Consider the following 19,319-nt stretch of genomic DNA (forward strand, 5'->3'; position numbering starts at 1 on the left):
TTTTGTCTTTTTAGTAGAGGCGGTGTTTCATCAAGTTGGCCAGGCTGGTCTCGAACTCCTGACCTCAAGTGATCCGCCAGCCTCGGCCTCCCAAAGTGCTGGGATTACAGGTGTGAGCCACCGCGCCGGGTCCTTTTCTCCCTATTTCTACAAATGAAGTGGCATTATTCCCCTTGGCTTTTACTAACAAGTCATTTGACATTTAAACGCCTGACTAGTGGCAGCGCAGTTCATGATTATCGTTCCTTCTGCATCCCCATTGATGAAAGAAAGGCCACAAGTCCTGTCAAGCTCTCCCTTCCAGAAAGGCCACCTCTATAGGGCACGCACAACTGGCTTCACAGCCAGGCAGCTTCGCTGGACCATCAGCTCCAGCTACACACTGCAGCCTCCGCGCCACTCTTGGGCCTAGACTTGAGGGCCCAGGGCAGCGAGTACTGCGGCCTTGCAGTCCCCAGGACCACCACCTCCAAGTACCCCGCGGCCACGACTTCCCTAGGACCGCCCACCCACAGGAATCCTGAAGCCCAGACGTCAGCGAGACCCCTTCCAGGATCCTGAGGCCAGGACCTCCACGTGACCCCCCCCCCAAAAAAAAATATCCTCGCAGCCCCGATGTCCCCCGGGGCACCCAGCCACTCCGCCGTCCCCGGGACCCTCCCCCCCGGGCCTCCTGCGGCCTCGCAGTCCCCGGGACCCCTCCGAGTATCCCCCGCCCTGACACCCCTGGGAATCTGCGCGCCTGCGTCGCCGGCAGCCTCCGCCGCATAGCAGAGAACTTTCTGCAGGAGCAGCCGGGGGCGACGCCGGGCCCGCCGGGCGCTCGCCCCGGAGTGTCCTCGCCACTCCACGACATCTCTAGGCGGGCGACACGCCGCTCTCAAGCCTGAGGATGACCCCGCGCCAGAGAATCGGGTGGCCGTCATGAAGCCGTAATCCAGCTCCGCAGCCCCTCACCTTATAGACGGCCACACAGGCTGAGGTGCAGCCCAGGTGAACTCCGATGGCCGCCATGAGGCGGCAGGGACGGCGGCAGCAGAAATGAAAGGGTCCCGCAATAGCGGCGACTACCAGCCACCCTACGGCCCCATCAGGCTCCGCGGAGCTTCACGTTCCCGCCCGCCCCCTGCGTCCGGTCGCCGCCAATCAGCGTGAAGGTTCCGCCTTTCTTCACGCGCAGTCGGCGAGTAGCTTCAGCGCGTCTCTCCGTGCTCGGGGCGGGCGGGGGAACTGCACGTGCGCACGCGCAGCGGGGGTGGGCCGGGAAAGGCTCCTTCGCTCCGTCTTCTTCCTGCCCCTTTCGTGAAAGCCAATGGAAACTCTCAGTGCAGTTGCGTCACGTGTCCTGGCAACTAAGGGTAGATTCTTTCCAACCTGGCACTCTGCTCCTCAGCCCTCTTCCGCACCGCGCTGGGCAGTGGGCGCCGGTGGCGGAGGCGGTTGAAGCTGCTGGTCTAGTATGTGGTGCGCGAGCCCAGCTGCCGTGGTGGCCTTTTGCGCCGGGCTTTGGGTCTCTCACCCGGTTCTGGCGCAGGGCCAGGAGACCGGGGGGCGGCCGGGGGCCGACTGTGAAGGTGAGCGGTGTGACACCTGCTTGCATGGCGGCGGCCCCTCGCTGTATGGCAGCTGCTGTCTGCTTTGGCTTCTCCTGGCCCTGGCTATAAATAACATTTCACCTAGGAAATGCAGGCCCTGCCCCTCGTTTTAGATCGCCCCAGCCCAGATCGAGCATAAGCTCAAGCCGGGTCTGGTGGCAACGCGAGGCCACGTTGTGGTGTTGCTGTGAATATTAAACTTAAGCGGTAAACGCTGGTGGGTTTGTATTTAGGTTAGAGTTTATGTAAAGACTGCTAGATTCGGATGATCCTGGCGCCAGATTGATTCTGCTGCTTCCAGCCAGCAAGATTTGCCTCCCCTTGCACAGAAGACGTCTTTCAAGTCCAAGCTAGCTGGTGACTCCCCAGAGAAAAACAAACCATGACGTTGAGTTGAGTGGCGGGCAGATCATGAGGTCAGGAGTTCGAGACCAGCCTGGCCAACATCGCGAAATACTGTCTATACCAAACATACAAAAATTAGCAGGGTGTAGCGGCAGGCACCTGAAATTCCAGTTATTTAGGAGGCTGAGGCAGGAGAATCACTTGAACCTGGGAGGCAGAGGTTGCAGCGAGCCAAGACAGTGCCATTGCACTCCATCCTGGGTGACAGAGCAAGACTCCATCTCAAAACAAATAAAAATTAATAAATGATTATCTAACCTTATATCCACCGACCTTTCTAGAGTCCCAGGCCTTGCATCCAATTGACTAGTGAACATCCCCTCTTAGATACTGTATACCTCAACATCAACACAGTCAAAAAACCAAAGGCATCATTCCCCTCCTGTCTTAGTCCCCTAAACCTGTTACTGTCATGCTTACGGTGACATCATGGGTCAACCAGCCTAGTTTGTAGACTTCTCTTTCTCCCTTTTCCCTTACAGCAAATCTATCACTGAATCATTGATTCTACCTCCTGTGGCTGGCCCTGCCCTTTTCTCTTTTTTTTTTTTTTTTTTGAGACGGAGTTTCGCTCTTGTTTCCCAGGCTGGAGTGCAATGGCGCGATCTCGGCTCACTGCAACCTCCGCCTCCTGGGTTCAGGCAATTCTCCTGCTTCAGCCTCCTGAGTAGCTGGGATTACAGGCACGTGCCACCGTGCCCAGCTAATTTTTTGTATTTTTAGTAGAGACGGGGTTTCACCATGTTGACCAGGATGGTCTCGATCTCTTGACCTTGTGATCCACCCGCCTCGGCCTCCCAAAGTGCTGGGATTACAGGCTTGAGCCACCGCGCCCGGCCGCCCTTTTCTCTTTACGCAAGTCCAGGACCTCCTTACACACAGACCTTCATCAGTTTTCCCCTCCTCATTGTCAAAACTGTTCTTCCTGCTACCTGTCTCCCTTCCGCCTAGTCCCCTGGCAGGGCTATTATATTACTTCCTTATTTAGTATCTTTCAGTGGTTTCCAAATTTCCTCCAGGTGCCTCTCCTTTGTCTTCCCACAGCATGGAATACGCTTCTTATATTGTTTTGGTCTCCTCTGAAAGTGCACTCTGAAAGTCAAGACAGGGTCTCTCACCACATCATTTCCAGCAGCTACCATGGTGCGTGGCAAATGGTAGGCACCCAGTTTGTTGAAGAAATGTATGCGTATATGCTGTGTTAAAATGTTGGTTATCTTTCAGTGAGTCAAATGTAGATCTTGAAAAGGACAAGTTAGTATTTCTAACCTTCATCACCTAGATAAGGCGTCCCCAAACTACGGCCCACGGGCCGCATGCGGCCCCCTGAGGCCCTTTATCCAGCCCCCCGCCGCACTTCAGGAAGGGGCACCTCTTTCATTGGTGGTCAGTGAGAGGAGCACAGTATGTGGCGGCCCTCCAATGGTCTGAGGGACAGTGAACTGGCCCCCTGTGTAAAAAGTCTGGGGACGCCTGACCTAGATGATACATTGGCAGAATGATAGTTGAGGTGTAGAAATCATATGAAGGTATACTGTGGGAAATACGGTCCGAGCAATGAGGCACTGCAATACTGTTTTTTTTTTTTTTTTGTAGGAGACAAAAGTTAGAGGTTCCTAGGAGACTTTGAAGATAGTTTGATTCTTTTTCTTTCTTTTTCTTTTTTTTTTTTTTGGAGGAGACAAGAGTTAGAGGTTCCTAGGAGACTTTGAAGATAGTTTGATTCTTTTTCTTTCTTTTTTTTTTTTTCTTTTGAGACAGAGTCTTGCTCTGTTGCCCAGGCTGGAGTGCAGTGGCACAGTCTCAACTCACTGCAACCTGTGTCTCCTGGGCTCAAGTTATCCTCCCTCCTCAGCCTCCTGAGAACCTGGACTACAGGTGCATGCCACCACACCCAGCTAATTTTTTGTATTTTTAATAGAGATGAGGTTTCACTATGTTGCCCAGGCTGGTCTCAAACCCCTGAGCTTAAGTGATCCACCTACTTCGGCCTCCCAAAGTGCTGGGATTATAGGTGTGAACCCCTGTGCATGGCCTGATGATAGTTTCTGCTGACTTGTAGCATTGATCATAACAGTAGGTTTCTTCTTTGCATACTGGATATATTTGCCAATTAAACTCAGCAAAATACATATTGAGAGAGATCTCATTTTTCACATTTAACACAGCAGATCCATTACACATGCCTTTTAACACTGTCTTCACTTGCCTTCTGGAATAACACTCACCCTTTGTTCTCATCCTACCTCACTGGCTGCTCCTTTCAGACTTTTTCTGGTTCTTTTCCATCTTCCCATTTGCTAAGCATTGGAGTTTCACAAGGCTGTGGTCCAGGACTGTCTCTTTTCCATTTCCCCTTACTTTGTGGTCTCATCGCAAAAACACCATTTGAATGTTGATGACTTGAAGATTTATTCATCCTAGATCTTACACCTGATCTCCAAATTTATATACATCTAGCTGCCTTCTCACTCTTTCCAGTTGGATGTTATATTAGTCAAGGTTCTCCAGAGAAATAAAACCAGTAGGACCAAAGAGAACATATAATCTGTCTGTATCAATATATCTCCTTAATATATATAATATTTATCTATATAAAAAGAGATTTATTATAAGGAATTGGCTCACAAGATTATGAAGGCTAGGAAGTCCAAAGTCTGCGCTGTGGGCAAGCAGGCTGGAGACCCAGGAGAGCCCATGATATGGATGAAGTCTGAAGGGAGTCTGCTGGAGAATTTCCTCTTGGTTAGGGAGACTGGTCTATTTTGTTCTATTCAGGCCCTCAACTAGTTGAGTAAGGCCCACCCACATTATGGAGGGCAATCTGCTTTACCCAGAGTTCATCAATTTAAGTGTTAATGTCATCCAAAAACATCCTCTTAGTTGCTACATAAAACTAACCATCACAGATGTCTAGAAGTATCTTGAAGTTCATATGTCAAGACCAGATTCTGGTCAGGTGTGGTGGTTCACACCTGTGAGCCAGCACTTTGGTAGGCTGAGGCAGGCCGATCACCTGAGGTCAGGAGTTAGAGACCAGCCTGGCCAACATAACAAAACCCGTCTCTACTAAAAATACAACAATTAGCTGGGTGTGGTGGCATGTGCCCGTAATCCCAGCTACTCGGTAGCTGAGGCTCAAGAATCACTTGAATTTGGGAGGTGGAGGTTGCAGTGAGCTGAGATCACGCCACTGTACTCTAGCCTGGGTGACAGAGTAAGACTCCATCTCAAAAAAAAAAAAAAAAAAAAAAAAGGAAAAGAAAAGAAAGAAAAGGCTGGATTCCTTTTGTCACTATAAACTTTCTTCTCCTGCAATCTTTCTCATTTCAGCAAATGGCAACTCCACAGTTCCAATTTCTTTTCTTTCCTTTTTTATTTTATTTTATTTTTATTGTTTAATCAGCCCTGCCTCTGCAGGGCCTCAAAAAATTGGATTAAGACTCAGAATTGTTCCTCTCCACGAAAATCTTTAGTAAAAGGCGAAATATTTATACGATTTGAAGAGAAACCACAGTTCCAGTTTCTCGGCCAAAATTATTGGGATTATCTTTGATTTCTCTCTCTCTCTCCCCGGCTCGAACATGTTACATCTGGTTCATGAGTAAATTCTTTTTGCACTTCCTTCAAGATATGTCCAGAGTGCAACCCCTTCCCATCACCTCGACGGCTATTATCCTGATCTAAGAGATGCAACTGTTTTGAGACCCTCTAAACGGGTCAGCTGGTCTCCCTGCTTTCTTTCCCGCTTCCTGGGAAAGGCCATTCTTCAGTGGCCTTCAGAGACATCCTTTATGAGTCACGTCAGAGCATAGCCCTTCTCTACTCAAAACCTTGAATGGCTTCCCTCCTCAGAGTGACATCCAGAGTCCTTACCATGCTTGAAAGGTCCTGGTCGCCCCGGCATGCTGCTGCCTATTTGATCCCTTTCGCTACTTGTCTCCCTCCTACTTTAGCCATGGCGGCCCCCTGGCTGGTCCTTGAATCCACCAAGGACACTCCTGCGTTTGAGCCTTTGTCTTACGGTTCCTTCTGCCTACAGAGTTCTTCCTCAAGTCATCCACTTAAATTGTTCTTCCACTGCCTTCAGGTGTCTGCTCGAACATCACTTTGTCTAAGAGACCTTTCCTAATCAACTCATTTAGAATCAAACTGTTACCTTGTCCCCCTCCATCCTCCTTACCATGTTTATCTTTCCTCTTGGCTACCTATACCTTTATTTGTTCTATCAGATGTAACTCTCAAGAGCAAGGACTTTGTTTTCTTCATTACTGAATCTCAAGAATCTAGAATACAGTTTTGCATGTTCTAGTCGCTTAATAAATATTTGTTAAAAACACCAGGGACTGGCTATTATATTTAGTATTCTGTTCGTGTTAATAGCATTAGAAATAAGGGGTCCAGCACAGTGGCTCCCACCTGTAATCCCAGCACTTTGGGAGGCTGAGGTGGGTGGATCACAAGGTCAAGAGATCCAGACCATCCTGGCCAACATGGTGAAACCTTGTCTCTACTAAAAATAAAAAAATTAGCTGGGCGTGGTGGCACGCATCTGTAGCCCCAGCTACTTGGGAGGCTGAGGCAGGAGAATCACTTGAACCCAGGAGGTGGAGGTTGCCTGAGATCAAACCATTGCATTCCACCCTGGTGACAGAGCAAGACTTTGTCTCAAAAAAAAAGAAAAAGATATGACCTTTAGGCTCTAAAAGATGACATGACTGGCCAGTCACCTAAAAATACTGGATAAAATAAACAATGTGAAAATATTTTCAAGTATGAGTTGGGAGGGTATACCCAGAAACCAACAACAGAGTGGAAGTGTGAGTCCAGTGGGTTGAAGTGAGCACTGAGGCGGGATTTACACTGGAGCATTTGTTAGCCAGGTGATCCGAACTAAAGTGTTTGTGGTTTGGGCTAAAGATGAAGACAAATCCCAGGCATTTCCAAGTTAAGAGTGCGAGAGCAGATCCTCTCCCAATTAATTCAGGACCCCAAAGACCATTATAAAAGGTGAACTGAAAATAACTACAACCTATTTCCGTCTTTAGAGACTAAAAGAAATGGTTTAACTTGAATGTTTTACTGAATAAAACGAAAAACACAACTCTTTCTTGATAACTCGTAATTATGAGCTCGTTCACATAGGGGTTGAAGACCCCATTCACACTACTCGGATGATCTGAAATTTCTTAAACTGATAATTCAGTTGAAAGTGAATTTAAGTAGATCATATCCTCAGGCATCAGCAAATGTGAGTCTTGCTTTTATTTTGTTTTTTGAGACAGAGTTTTGCTCTGGTTGCCCAGGCTGGAGTGCAATGGTGTGATCTCGGCTCACTGCAACCTCCACTTCCCGGGTTCAAGCAATTCTCCTGCCTCAGCCTCCCAAATACCTGGGATTGCAGGCACCTGCCACCACTCCTGGCTAATATTTGTATTTTTAGTAAAGACAGGGTTTCACCATGATGGCCAGGCTAGTCTTGAACTCCTGACCTCAGGTGACCTGCCTGCCTTGGCTCCCCAAAGTGCTGGGATTACAGACTTGAGCCACTGAGCCGAGCCAACAAATGTGAATCTTACTTACAGGAACCCACATTCAACCTAGTCCTCAAATAATTTATACAGTTAAAGTTCTAAGAAATAGAGCTCCTACTTAAAAAAGTCATGAACCCCTAGGTAAGAAGGGCACAATAAGTGATAGCCAGTTGAGACAAAAAACAGAATAGGCACACCCTGAAATGGCTTCAGGTATTGGAATAATCAGGCATAGCAGTTATGTTTTTAATTAATTTATTTATTCCTTTATTTATTATTTATTTTTTTGAGACAGAATCTTGCTCTGTTGCCCAGGCTGGAGTGCAGTGGCACGATCTTGGCTCACTGCAACCTCCACCTCCTGGGTTCAAGCAATCCTCCTGCCTCAGCCTTCTGAGTAGCTGGGACTACAGGTGCATGCCACCATGTCCAGCGAATTTTTTTTGTAGTTTTAGTAGAGATGGGGTTTTACTGTGTTAGCCAGATTGGTCTTGATATTCTGACCTCGTGATCCACCCACCTCAGCCTCCCAAAGTGTTGGGATTACAGGTGTGAGCCACTGAGCCTGGCCAAGAAATTATGTTTTTTATGTTTAAAGAAACATAGAACATAAACCTAACCCCTCCCTACCCATAGGGGACTATAAGGAAATTTACCTTGACACTGAGCAAAGTAGAAAAAAGAAAAAAATACATACCACTAAGAGATGATAACAACAAAATATCCCTCAATTGTATCTGCTCCCAAAATTCACATCAGAGGTCCAAAAACTTCAAGATATATATTTAGTTTAAAGCAGTGCCTGGCAGTTGCCCTTAGACCCTGAGAAATACAAACACAAATCCTTGCTGGAAATAATGCTCCTTCATCTCGGGCTTCAGGCAATCTTCACAAATAAGTTTTGAGAGCTGTGAGTATCATGTAGTACAAAATAAGCAAGTACACAAAGAACACACCAGGAGCAAGAAACTATAGAAACAACAACAAATAGAAATGTTCTCTGGGCCAGACGTGCTGCTCACACCTGCAATCCCAGCACTTTGGGAGGCTGAGGCGGGTGAATCAGGGGGTCAGGAGTTTGAGACCAGCCTGGCCAACATGGTGAAACCCCGTCTCTACTAAAAATATAAAAAATTAGCCGGATATGGTGGTGTACACCTGTAATCCCAGCTACTCGGCGGCTGAGGCAGAAGAATTGCTTGAACCCGGGAGGTGGAGGTTACAGTGAGTTGAGATTGTGCCAATGCACTCCAGCCTGGGCGACAGAGCATGACTCTGTCTAGAGGGGAAAAAAAAACACTCTGAAGACTTCAGACATGGATCATAAATAATTATGTGTATTGTGTTTAAAGATATAAAAACAAGCTTGAAAATATTGTCAAGAAATAGGGAACTAGAAGAAATGACCTAAACAAGCCTCCCACTTGAGCCTCCTCAGTAGCTGGGACCACAGGCGTGCGCAAAGACAGTCTCACTTTATTGCCCAGGCTGGTCTCAAACTCTGGTCTCAAGCGATCCTCTGGCCTTGGCTTCCCGAAGCGTTGAGATGACAGGCGTGAGCCACTGCACCCAGCCTGATTTCACTTTAGGCTCATAGTGATGGAACATAAAGACTTATGCAGACCACCAAGGGGCTTCACTCAAGATTCTTATTCAGAATTCTTTTTCTCTGTGCTTACAATTATGCTATCCCAAGGTGATAGCCTATAGATAGCTATTTTTTATTTTAGGGTTAGCCAAATTTTGTGAAAAAGTTATCATTTTAGGCAGAACTTGGTTCCAATGATTGATTGATTCAATAAGCTGATATGAAATGCATTTAGGCCTAATACTAAACTAATAGCAACAGGCCTGAAGTCATTCTTTTTATTTATATTTTTTATTTTCTTGAGACAAGGTTTTGCTCTGTCACCAAGGCTGGAGTGCAGTGGTTTGATCATAGCACACTGCAACCTCCGTATGCCGGGCTTAAGTGATCCTCCCACCTCAGCCTCTCGAACATCTGAGACTACAGGCATCCACCACCATGCCTGGTATTTTTTTTTTTTTTTTTTTTTTTTTTTTGGTAGTAGAGACAAAGTCTCACTATATTGTCCAGACTGGTTTCAAATTGGGCTCAAGTGGTTCTCCTGCTGCTGCCTCCCAAAGTGCTGGAATTATGAGTGTGAGCCACCATGCCTGGGCCCAAAATCAGTTGAACCCATTGTCATGAGGCGTTGAGCCATATGGACTTTTTAATGTGGTTAGTGGGTCATACGCATAGGTGTGGTAGTTTTTAAGTTGTGCATACAGACATGTTTGTTTGTTCCTTCTAGTATGTAAAGAATTCTTGAACCGATTCTACAAGTCGTTGAGAGACAGAGGAGTTAACTTTTCGCTGGACACTATAGAGAAAGAATTGATCAGCTTTTGCTTGGCTACCAAAGGAAAAGAAAACCGCCTGGTACGGTAAATTTCACCTTTCATTTTTCCCATGTGCTTGAAGAAAACTGCTAATAGTTTCATTTCTCTTCTTAGACGTGATGTTCTCCTACTTACGTGATTGCCTCAAGCATGTCCGTTGTAGAGCATGCAGCAGACAGAAATCCATCTTCCAGTGACATGTAGTTCTGTGTGTTTTCATCCAGAATATTTCCAGCTGTACTTTGCTTTCTGAGTATACCACAGGCAACCAATTCTATGTTTTCTTTTCTCAAGACAGAGTCTTGCTCTGTTGCCCAGGCTGGAGTGCAGTATCACAATCTCGACTCATTGCAACCTCCACCTTCTGGGTTCAAAGCATTCTCATTCCTCAGCCTCCTGAGTAGCTAGGATTACAGGCGTGTGCCGCCACACCCAGCTAATTTTGTGTTTTTTTGCAGAGACAGGGTTTCTCCATGTTGGCCAGGCTGGTCTTGAACTCCTGACCTCAAGTGATCCACCTGCCTCAGTCTCCCAAAGTGCTGGAATTACAGGCATGAGCTACTATGCCCAGCCCAATTCTATGTTTTCTTAAATGAAATTATGAAACTGAATTCCTAATGAGAATTTACCATCCTGAGTTAAGAGTGAATGGGCTTACCATTTCTTACCGAGACAATTAGTCAAACTTATCAAAATATTTTACATTTTTATTTATACATAATTAATTATTTATACTTTCTTCTAATGAGACGAATGTAATGTTTCCTGGGTATACACATATGGCTTGTTTCAATACACTGTTTTATACCACTAAAGACAATTTGGGGCCAATTCCTTTTTGCCTAATATTGTCAGATTGTCAGTTACATCTGCATGTTGACTTGTCACCATGGATGTGTTGTAAAGCTCATGCCATTTATCCGTATCATTAAGGTCTTTCTATCTATATTATTTTGAGGGAGATCCCTCTGTCTCCCAGGCCGGAGTGCAGTGGTGTGATCTTCGCCCTCTGCAGCTTCAACCTCTCAGGCTCAAGTGATCCTTCGACCTCAGCCTTGCAAGCAGCTGGGACTACAGACACATGCTACCATGCCCAGCTAATTTTTGGATTTATTTATTTATTTATTTATGTTTGGAGAGTCAGGGTTTTGTCTGGTAGCCCAGGCTGGCCTGGAACTCCTGAGCTCTAGCGATCCACCTGCCTTGGTCTCCCAAAGTGCTGGGATTACAGGTGTGAGCCACTATGCCTAGCCAATGTTCGTATTTTTAAATGTAAAATTCTGAAGTCAGGGAACTTGAATGTCAGAATTGCCTGATGGAAAAAGACGTGGGCTCTAGAGCCAGTGTGCTGGACTTCATAATTCTGTCTGTTCTATTGCTAGATAGGGGGATCTTCAATTGGCTTGGGTATAAAATATAGATAATAATAGTACTTACTTCACAGGACTGTTGTGAGGCATAAATAAGTTAATTCCTTAAAACATTAAGAGCAGCACCTGACACAGAGAAAACGCTTAGTAAGTGTTGGTTCTTCTCATTAGTCTTTTAACACCATGTGAATTGTAGGCACTCCTAATTAGGATGATCACGAGAACAGTCACTTGTTTCCTGGCGGCTTAGTCAGCAGAAGTTAAAATTTAATAGCTGGACCAGGAAAATGAGGTTAACCTCTTTCTTCCTTTTTTTTTTTTTTTGAGATGGAGTCTCTCTGATGCCCAGGCTGGAGTGCAGAGGCACGATCTCGGTTCACTGCAACCTCTGCCTCCTGGGTTCAAGCAAGCAAGCGTGGCTCATTTCTGTAGTTTTAGCAGAGATGGGTTTTCACTGTGTTGACCAGGCTGGTCTCGAACTCCTGACCTCAACTGATCTGCCTACCTCAATCTCCCAAAGTGCTGGGATTATAGGCGTGAGCCACCGCTCTCAGCCCACCTCTTTCTAACTTCTTGATACTGTATTTGCATTCCTTGCTGTCTTCATTGTCTGGAACACTCAATTCTCTTCATTTTCCTTCAGTGCTATTATCTGGGAGCCACACAAGATGCAGCCACAAAGATCTTAAGTGAAGTCACGCGCCCAATGAGTGTGCATATGCCTGCAATGAAGATTTGTGAGAAGCTGAAGAAGTTGGACAGCCAGATCTGTGAGCTGAAATATGGTATAACACAGCCCAGTGTTTTCCCCAACATGCCCGATGGATTGTCAGACCTCTAAACTTGGGGCCATGTTTTCTAAAAGTTCAGTGTTAGAAGGAAAGGAATTCATCACTCAGCAATAACTTGCTGGGCTGATGAATGGTACCTATGACCATTTGAGTTTCTTTGAGGGACGACAAATAAATAGTACAGGCATAATCAGCATTAGGTTGATCAGGCGCGGTGGCACACGCTTGTAATCCCAGCACTTTGGGAGGCAGAAGCGGGTGGATCACAAGGTCAGGGGATCGAGACCATCCTGGCCAACATGGTGAAATTCTGTCTCTACTGAAAACACAAAAATTAGCTGGGTGCAGTGGCACGTGCCTGTAATCCCAGCTACTCGGGAGGTTGAGGCAGGAGAATCACTTGAACCAGGGAGTCAGAGGTTGCAGTGAGCCAAGAATGAACCTCTGCACTCCAGCCTGGATGACAGAGCAAGACTCCATCTCAAAAAAACAAAACAAAACAAAAGAAATCAGCATTAGGTTAAAATCACCACTGGAATCACAGAGTTTAAACTCCTAACACACCAAGGCAATGCCAGATATGTATGTCAAGGAAAATTGCAACATATAAAGAGAGCAGCTACGCCTGCCCTGCCAGGAGATGTCCTATTTTAAAACATTGTCCGTGGCCCCAAACATTTCACATGGATAGATCTATTCTTTTATTGTGGGTTTGTATCTGGGCTAGACATTTGGGTAGATTGAGTGAGTATCCCAAAAGGATGGGAAATTCTTTCCTCAGCCTATCCTTGACACCTGAAATCCCACTCATTTCTTTTGCTTAAGTCATTGTTTTACATGACATGCCCAGTGTAGTACTGTCAACTGCCTAAGTAATTAGCATCCATGTCTAAGTTCGTTTAGTCTTATTTTCCAACATAGCTGTGTAATAGTCCTAGCACCAAGCCACATAGCTAGCGTTAAACAGCTTTCAGGTTGGAAGTTACCAAAGACAACCTATTTCCCAACGTGCAAAGCATAAGCCCTACCTTCCAGGGAAGTTATTAGAGTAGGCGTCCCTTTTTTATTGGCTTCCAAGCCATGAAATAGTGGCGGAAATCACTGAGTCCACATAAACAATATTCACAAACCTGGCCAGGCGCGGCGGCTCATGCTTGTAACCATGCTTGTAACCTCAGCACTTTGGGAGGCTGAGGCAGGCAGATTGCTTAAGCCCAGGAGTTCAAGACCAGCCTGGGCAACATGCTGAAACCCCGTCTCTACAAAAATACAAAAATTAGCCAGGTGTGGCATTGAGCGCCTATAGTCCTAACTACTCAGGAGGCTGAGGTGGGAAGATCACCAGAGCCTGGGAGGTTAAGGCTGTTGTGAGCCATGAATTTTTTCACTGCACTCCTGCCTGAGTGACAGAGTGAAACACTGTCTGAAAAATAAACAGATAAAATAAAACTAAAATAAATAAAATAAAGCCAATATCACACAACTGTGATGACTTTTTTTTTTTAATGGAACACTTCACGAATTTGCATGTCATCCTTGCACAGGGGCCATGCTACTCTTCTCTGTATCGTTCCAATTTTAGTACATGTGCTGCCGAAGCGAACACACCTGTGATGATTTTTTAGTTCAGCAATTTTATTGTGGATAACTTTTCCTATATGCAAGAGATCTTACAGGGCTCCTTAAACAAACTTTTTACACAGGGAGCCAGTTCACTGTCCCTCAGACCGTTGGAGGGCCGCCACATACTGTGCTCCTCTCACTGACCACCAATGAAAGAGGTGCCCCTTCCTGAAGTGCGGCGGGGGGCCGGATAAATGGCCTCAGGGGGCCACATGCGGCCCGCGGGCCGTAGTTTGGGGACGCCTGCTATAGAAAAACAAATCAGATATTACTGAGAAGAAATGACTATCTAATGGCCACTAGAGGCCCTTGGGGAGCTATGAGTCAGGTTTTTTTTTGTTTTTTGTTTGTTTTTAGTGAAGGAATTTCACTCTAGTTGAACAGGCTGGAGTGCGATGGTGTGATCACAGGTCATCATAACCTCTACCTCCAGGGTTCAAGCGATTCTCCTGCCTCAGCCTCCTGAGTAGCTGGGATTACAGGCATGTACCACCATGCCAGGCTAATTTTTGTATTTGTAGTAGAGACAGGGTTTCTCCATGTTGGTCAGCTGGTCTCAAACTCCCAACCTCAGGTGATCCGCCCACCTCAACCTCCCAAAGTGCTGGGATTACAGGCAGGAGCCACTGCGCCTGGCCGAACTAGTTTTAATCTTTGTATGGACTCTCACTTTGGAGTTTTAGGGCCTTTAGGTCTTTTTGTTTTTTTAAAATTATTTTTCTACAGGACACCAGAAAAACTTATAGAAACTACTGACATTGACATAACAAATATTTTTCTCCTTCAGCCTCTTACTTGAATAGACTAATAGTTCTAAATTATCCTCCCCACCATTGTTAGCAGGAAAGATAAGATTAAACAGGGACCTTTGTGCTGTGGAAAATGAATAATTTGGGCTGTAAAAGTTTCTACTTTAAAAAACTATTCAGTCCAATCAGCCATGAAATTAGCAAGCAAGATCACTGTAGATTTGGAGTATGTTTTCAGTGAGGAAGGTGTCATTTGGTTTTTGACCTGAAAGAATGTTTCCGTTTGCTTGCATTGTGTTTAAAAAGGATAGGAAATCACTATAAAAATTTAAGGGTTCTCTGGAGCACAGAGTATAGCTGACCCTCCAAATAAAAAAAGCTTTTAACATCCAACTTTTAAATTAGAACAGGGTTACTGGAAAGTTTTCACAAATCATTTGACAAATAGTCGGTTTTTAATGTTTTTAAATGCTGTGTGCTACTATGCAGAGGTGAAAAAGAGAAAGAACTTTTAAGAGAAGTCAAGCTGAAAAAATTCTACGCGGCCGTTACTTGTTTAATAAATAAACTTAAATGTTTTATTCATGGACAAAGTGAACACTGGACAAGCAGGGAGGGGTGAAAGACGCTTTTTTTTTTTTTTTGACAGAGTCTTGCTCTGTTGCCCAGGCTGGAGTGCAGTGGCATGATCGCTGCTTACTGCAACCTCAACTTTCTGCGTTCAATAGATTCTCCTACCTCAGCCTCTTGAGTTGCTGGGATTACAGATGTGTGGCACCATGCCCGTCTAGACTTTTCTTTGGAAAGAAAAGTATGCCTTTCTGATAGGAAAATTATAATTATTGGTACATTACAGATGAGCTTAATTTTCTTTCTATTTTAGGCTTTTTTTTTTCCTATTTCTTTCAGCAATTGAGAAGTAGCTGAGTTCCTGATATTTTCTGCACATAGTCTATAAACAGAGAAATAGTAGTCTTGCTAGAGCAGGTTAAATGTTGGTGATAAGTTATCATTGGCAAGAATTTTAGGAGCCAGGTTGGCTGGCACCAAAGCACTAACATTGGAGAAGGGGGAATAACACAAAGGGCTATACATGCTGCGATAATTTAGCAACCTAATCCCAGGAGGGGCCAGGCATCAGGTGAGTTTCAAAACAGAGATCCCAAACAATTAAGGTTCAACAAGAATATTCCTAATCTTATTCACATGTTTGCATTTCTTTATGTTTTTGCATAAAACTCCATCGTGCTTTGTTGTGTGTATGCTCATTTGCTTTGCCGAAGATACAACTTCTTAGAAAAAGTGAACCATAACTTTTTGCTGGTTAATTACAATCTATGGCTTTCCAAGTTGGCCACAAACCAAGGCCATCCCAGAGGAACTGAAGGCCTTTTGTGGCTTTCCTTCTTGTTACCTTAACAGCAGCAATTTGGATACAGTGCTATTTGTTTTAGGAATACTGATCCTGAGAATGCTTCAAACTGCAGTAAACATTGCGGAACTACATAGGCTTCAAAACTTGGAAAGAAAGTTAAATTAAAAACACAAATTATCCCCAGAAGCTTTGTCTACACTGTTGTCCTTCATTACCTGTGCAGGATGGGTTCTGAGACCCTACTTGGACACTAAAATTCTGATGCTTAAGTATTTGCACATCTTCCCTCCCGTATACTGTAAATCTTGTCTAGATTACTTATAATACTTAATACAATGAAAGCGGTATTTGTATTAGTCTGTTCTCACATTGCTGTAAAGAACTACCTAAGACTGGGTAGTTTATAAATAAAAGAGTTTTAATTGGCTCACAGCTCCGCAGGCTGTACAGGAAGCATGGCTGGAGAGCCTCAGGAAACTTACAATCATGGCAAAAGGCAAAGAGGAAGAGCTATGTCTTACATGACCACAGCAGGAGGAAGAGCGTGTAAACAACCAGATCCCGTGAGAACTTATTATCACGAGAACAGCTAGGGGGACATTCAGCCTCATGATCCAGTCACCTCCCACCAGGCCCCTCCTCCAACAGTGGGGATTACAATTACATGTGAGATTTGGGAGGGGACACAAATCCAAACCATATCATTCATTGTAAATAGTTGTTACACTGTTTTTTGTTTTTTGTTTTTTTTGACAGAGTCTCCATCTGTCTCCTAGGCTAGAGTGCAGTGGTGTTATCTCAGCTGACTGCAACCACCATCTCCCGGGTTCCAGCAATTCTCCCGCCTCAGCCTCCCAAAGTGCTGGGATTACAGGCGTGAGGCACCGTGCCCGGCCCTGTTTGTATTTTTTAATTGTTGTATTGTTATCTTTAATTTGTTTAGAATATTTTTGATCTACAGTGGGTTGAATCTGCCGAAGCAGACCCCACTGGTAGAGAGGGATGCTGTACCCAATTTTCCTTGGGTGTGCCTTGGTTTCCAGGGAAATTGGAATCGTTCTCAGCCTTGGATCATAGGGTAGTCAGCACCAAGATAAGCAAACTATATGCCTTTCGAAGTGATTCATAGGGATTTTGTTTTTGTTTTTGTTTTGTAATTGGCGTTTTCCTTTTTGTCATTTAGAAAAAAAAGTGGACTTGGCATCAGTTGACCTGAGGAAGATGAGAGTGGCAGAGCTGAAACAGATCCTGCAGAGCTGGGGGGAGGAGTGCAGGGCCTGTGCGGAAAAAACTGACTATGTCAACCTGATCCAAGAGCTCGCCCCCAAGTATGCAGCAACACACCCCAAAGCAGAGCTCTGATTTCCAACACCAGCACAGTTGTAACTTGTAATTAGAGAGAAAAATGACTCTCTAGGATATGGACATGTGAATTAAGGGTAACAGAGGAATGCATCATATTTGGTCTTACGATTTTTGTGTTGGTAGTAGGCCTCAGAATTTTGTTGAATTTTGTTATGTGGGTTTATGAGTAAAACTAATACAACTGATAACTTATATTTGCAATGTACCAAAACCTGAAAACTCGTTTCTCATAAGTTTCTTGGAAGGACTATGTCGGTTTTCATTGCTTGTCTCCTAAAACTGGGAAAAGTGAACTACTGACAAATTGATGAAGTAAATGGATTCCAAGAAAGAGGAAGTCATTCAGAGACTGCTCTCTGGATGCAGTTTTAAAGTATACTGGACTGCAACAAAAGACAAACAGTTAGCTTATCTAATGCCCAACTTCAATCCCAAATAGTAACTTTTACATAATTGAAAGTTTTTTTAAAGTACATTTTCTGTTTTCACTCTACATTGTAGCTCTCTTTGGTATCCCTTTGGAAGAAAACCTACTTAAACCTACCTGAAGAAAATAGAGAGATCAAGAACCTATATAAGTATAGCCAATGTTTGGCAATTGAATCAACATTTACATTGTTAATTGAACCAAGCTCAAGGCCTTTTTCATTCCTTACAGTCACATATCAGATACGTTTTTGATAGAAGATTAAAGCATATTAAAAACACCCATAGGCAACTTGGAACTTTACCAGTCTTAAGGCTATTTTATCAGCTTTCAGTTGTAAAATCATTTCTGGTTCCATTTTCTGGTCACATAAGAATAAGAAACCCACGGTAGAAGTGTCTGCCTCTGTGTGGTAGGTAGACCCGGGGAATACTAGAAAAACATTTCCTTGGAACTTTCTGGAGTGATGGGAATATCATACATCTTTGATTGGCATGGGGATTACATGGGTTAACAAGATTGTCATCTGGTAGAAAAATTAAGATCTGGGCATTTTATTGTATGTATATTATATCTTTAAAAACTACTGTAGAAAAATTATTTGAAAATTAACTTAAATTAATTAATTCAACACAGCTTGTTTGCCAGGCACAGTGGCTCACACCTGTAATCCCAGCACTTTGGGAGGCCAAGGCAAAAGGATTGCTTGAGTCTGGGAGTTAGAGATTGGCCCGAGCAACAGAATGAGATTCTGTCTCCATAAAAAATGTAAAACTAGCTGGTCATGATAGTGTATACCTGTAGTCCCAGTTACTTGGGAGGCTAAGGTGGGAGGATCGCTTGAGCCCAGGAGGTGGAGTCTGCAGTGAGCTGTGATTCTGCCACTGCACTCCAGCCTGGGCAACAGAGCAAAACCCTGCAAGAAATAAGTGAAAAATAAAAAAAAGCCCATCTTGTTCATTCAAAGAATTGCATTCTCTGACTGTGTGTGTGTTTTTTTTTTTTTTTTTTTTTTTCAGGGAGTAGAGGAGAAATTTTCAGACTAAAATATATATTGAAAGCGTAATATTTACTTTTAAATGTTGCAGAGGTAAATGAATTTTCAGCTGGGGAGTTGCCCTGCAACTGAACTTGTCAGAGTCAGTGGTTCCTGAGGAGATATATATATGATGTAACTGAAAAGTGAGAATAAAAAAGCTTGGGTACAATGAAGAGTCAAAGTGATTATTGTTTCTGAATTTTGGCAGTTTGATCATCATGTGTAAAGCATCTACTTTATTTTGAATTATATCTTCAAAAAACCAAAGTTACTTTTTGGTTGTGTTTTGTTTTTTTGAGACAGATTCTCACTCTGTTGCCCAAGCTGGTGTGCAGTGGCATAATCTCAGCTCACTGCAAACTCCACCTTCAGGGTTCAAGTGATTCCCCTGCCTCAGCCTCTCGAGTATCTCACATTATAGGCACGAACCACTATGCCTGGCTAATTTTTTTGTATTTTTAGTAGAGATGGGGTTTTGCCATGTTGGCCAGGATGAACTTGAACTCCTGCCCTCAAGTGATTCACCCGCGTCAGCCTCCCAAAATGCTGAGATTACAGGCATGAGCCACCATTCCTGGCCTCTCCAAAATTTTTTTAAAAAAACTTCTTATAACCCTTATATTTCTTTTTATTTTTGCATTTC

The 19,319-nt window shown here is 44.3% G+C and overlaps 2 protein-coding genes and 2 non-coding genes across 4 annotated transcripts in view; 1 reads left to right on the forward strand and 3 right to left on the reverse strand.

Moving 5' to 3' along the window:
- Positions 1-1,115, reverse strand: part of HSPA14 (heat shock protein family A (Hsp70) member 14) — a 32,809-nt gene extending 31,694 nt beyond the window's left edge. Inside the window, exon 1 of the mRNA XM_003930625.3 lies at positions 958-1,115. Within this exon, the coding sequence (XP_003930674.1) occupies positions 958-1,014 (57 nt within the window). The 5' untranslated portion in view covers positions 1,015-1,115. The remainder of the gene's footprint in view (positions 1-957) is intronic.
- Positions 1,116-1,386: 271 nt separating this feature from the next.
- CDNF (cerebral dopamine neurotrophic factor) lies at positions 1,387-18,837 on the forward strand. The gene is made up of 4 exons (XM_003930628.3): positions 1,387-1,574; positions 9,850-9,977; positions 11,951-12,092; positions 17,029-18,837. The coding sequence occupies exons 1-4, from the start codon at positions 1,460-1,462 to the stop codon at positions 17,205-17,207; spliced, it is 564 nt and encodes a 187-aa protein (XP_003930677.1). The 5' UTR covers positions 1,387-1,459; the 3' UTR covers positions 17,208-18,837.
- LOC120367696 (U5 spliceosomal RNA) lies at positions 5,405-5,520 on the reverse strand. Its single transcript, XR_005582014.1, has one exon. It is a non-coding gene; the product is annotated as a U5 spliceosomal RNA (small nuclear RNA).
- On the reverse strand, positions 13,598-13,704 carry LOC120367714 (U6 spliceosomal RNA). The gene has a single exon (XR_005582029.1). It is a non-coding gene; the product is annotated as a U6 spliceosomal RNA (small nuclear RNA).
- Positions 18,838-19,319: the final 482 nt, after the last annotated feature.

This window comes from Saimiri boliviensis, chromosome 8, assembly GCF_048565385.1.
Source record: "Saimiri boliviensis isolate mSaiBol1 chromosome 8, mSaiBol1.pri, whole genome shotgun sequence".
In the NCBI taxonomy this organism is placed as follows: Eukaryota; Metazoa; Chordata; class Mammalia; order Primates; family Cebidae; genus Saimiri; species Saimiri boliviensis.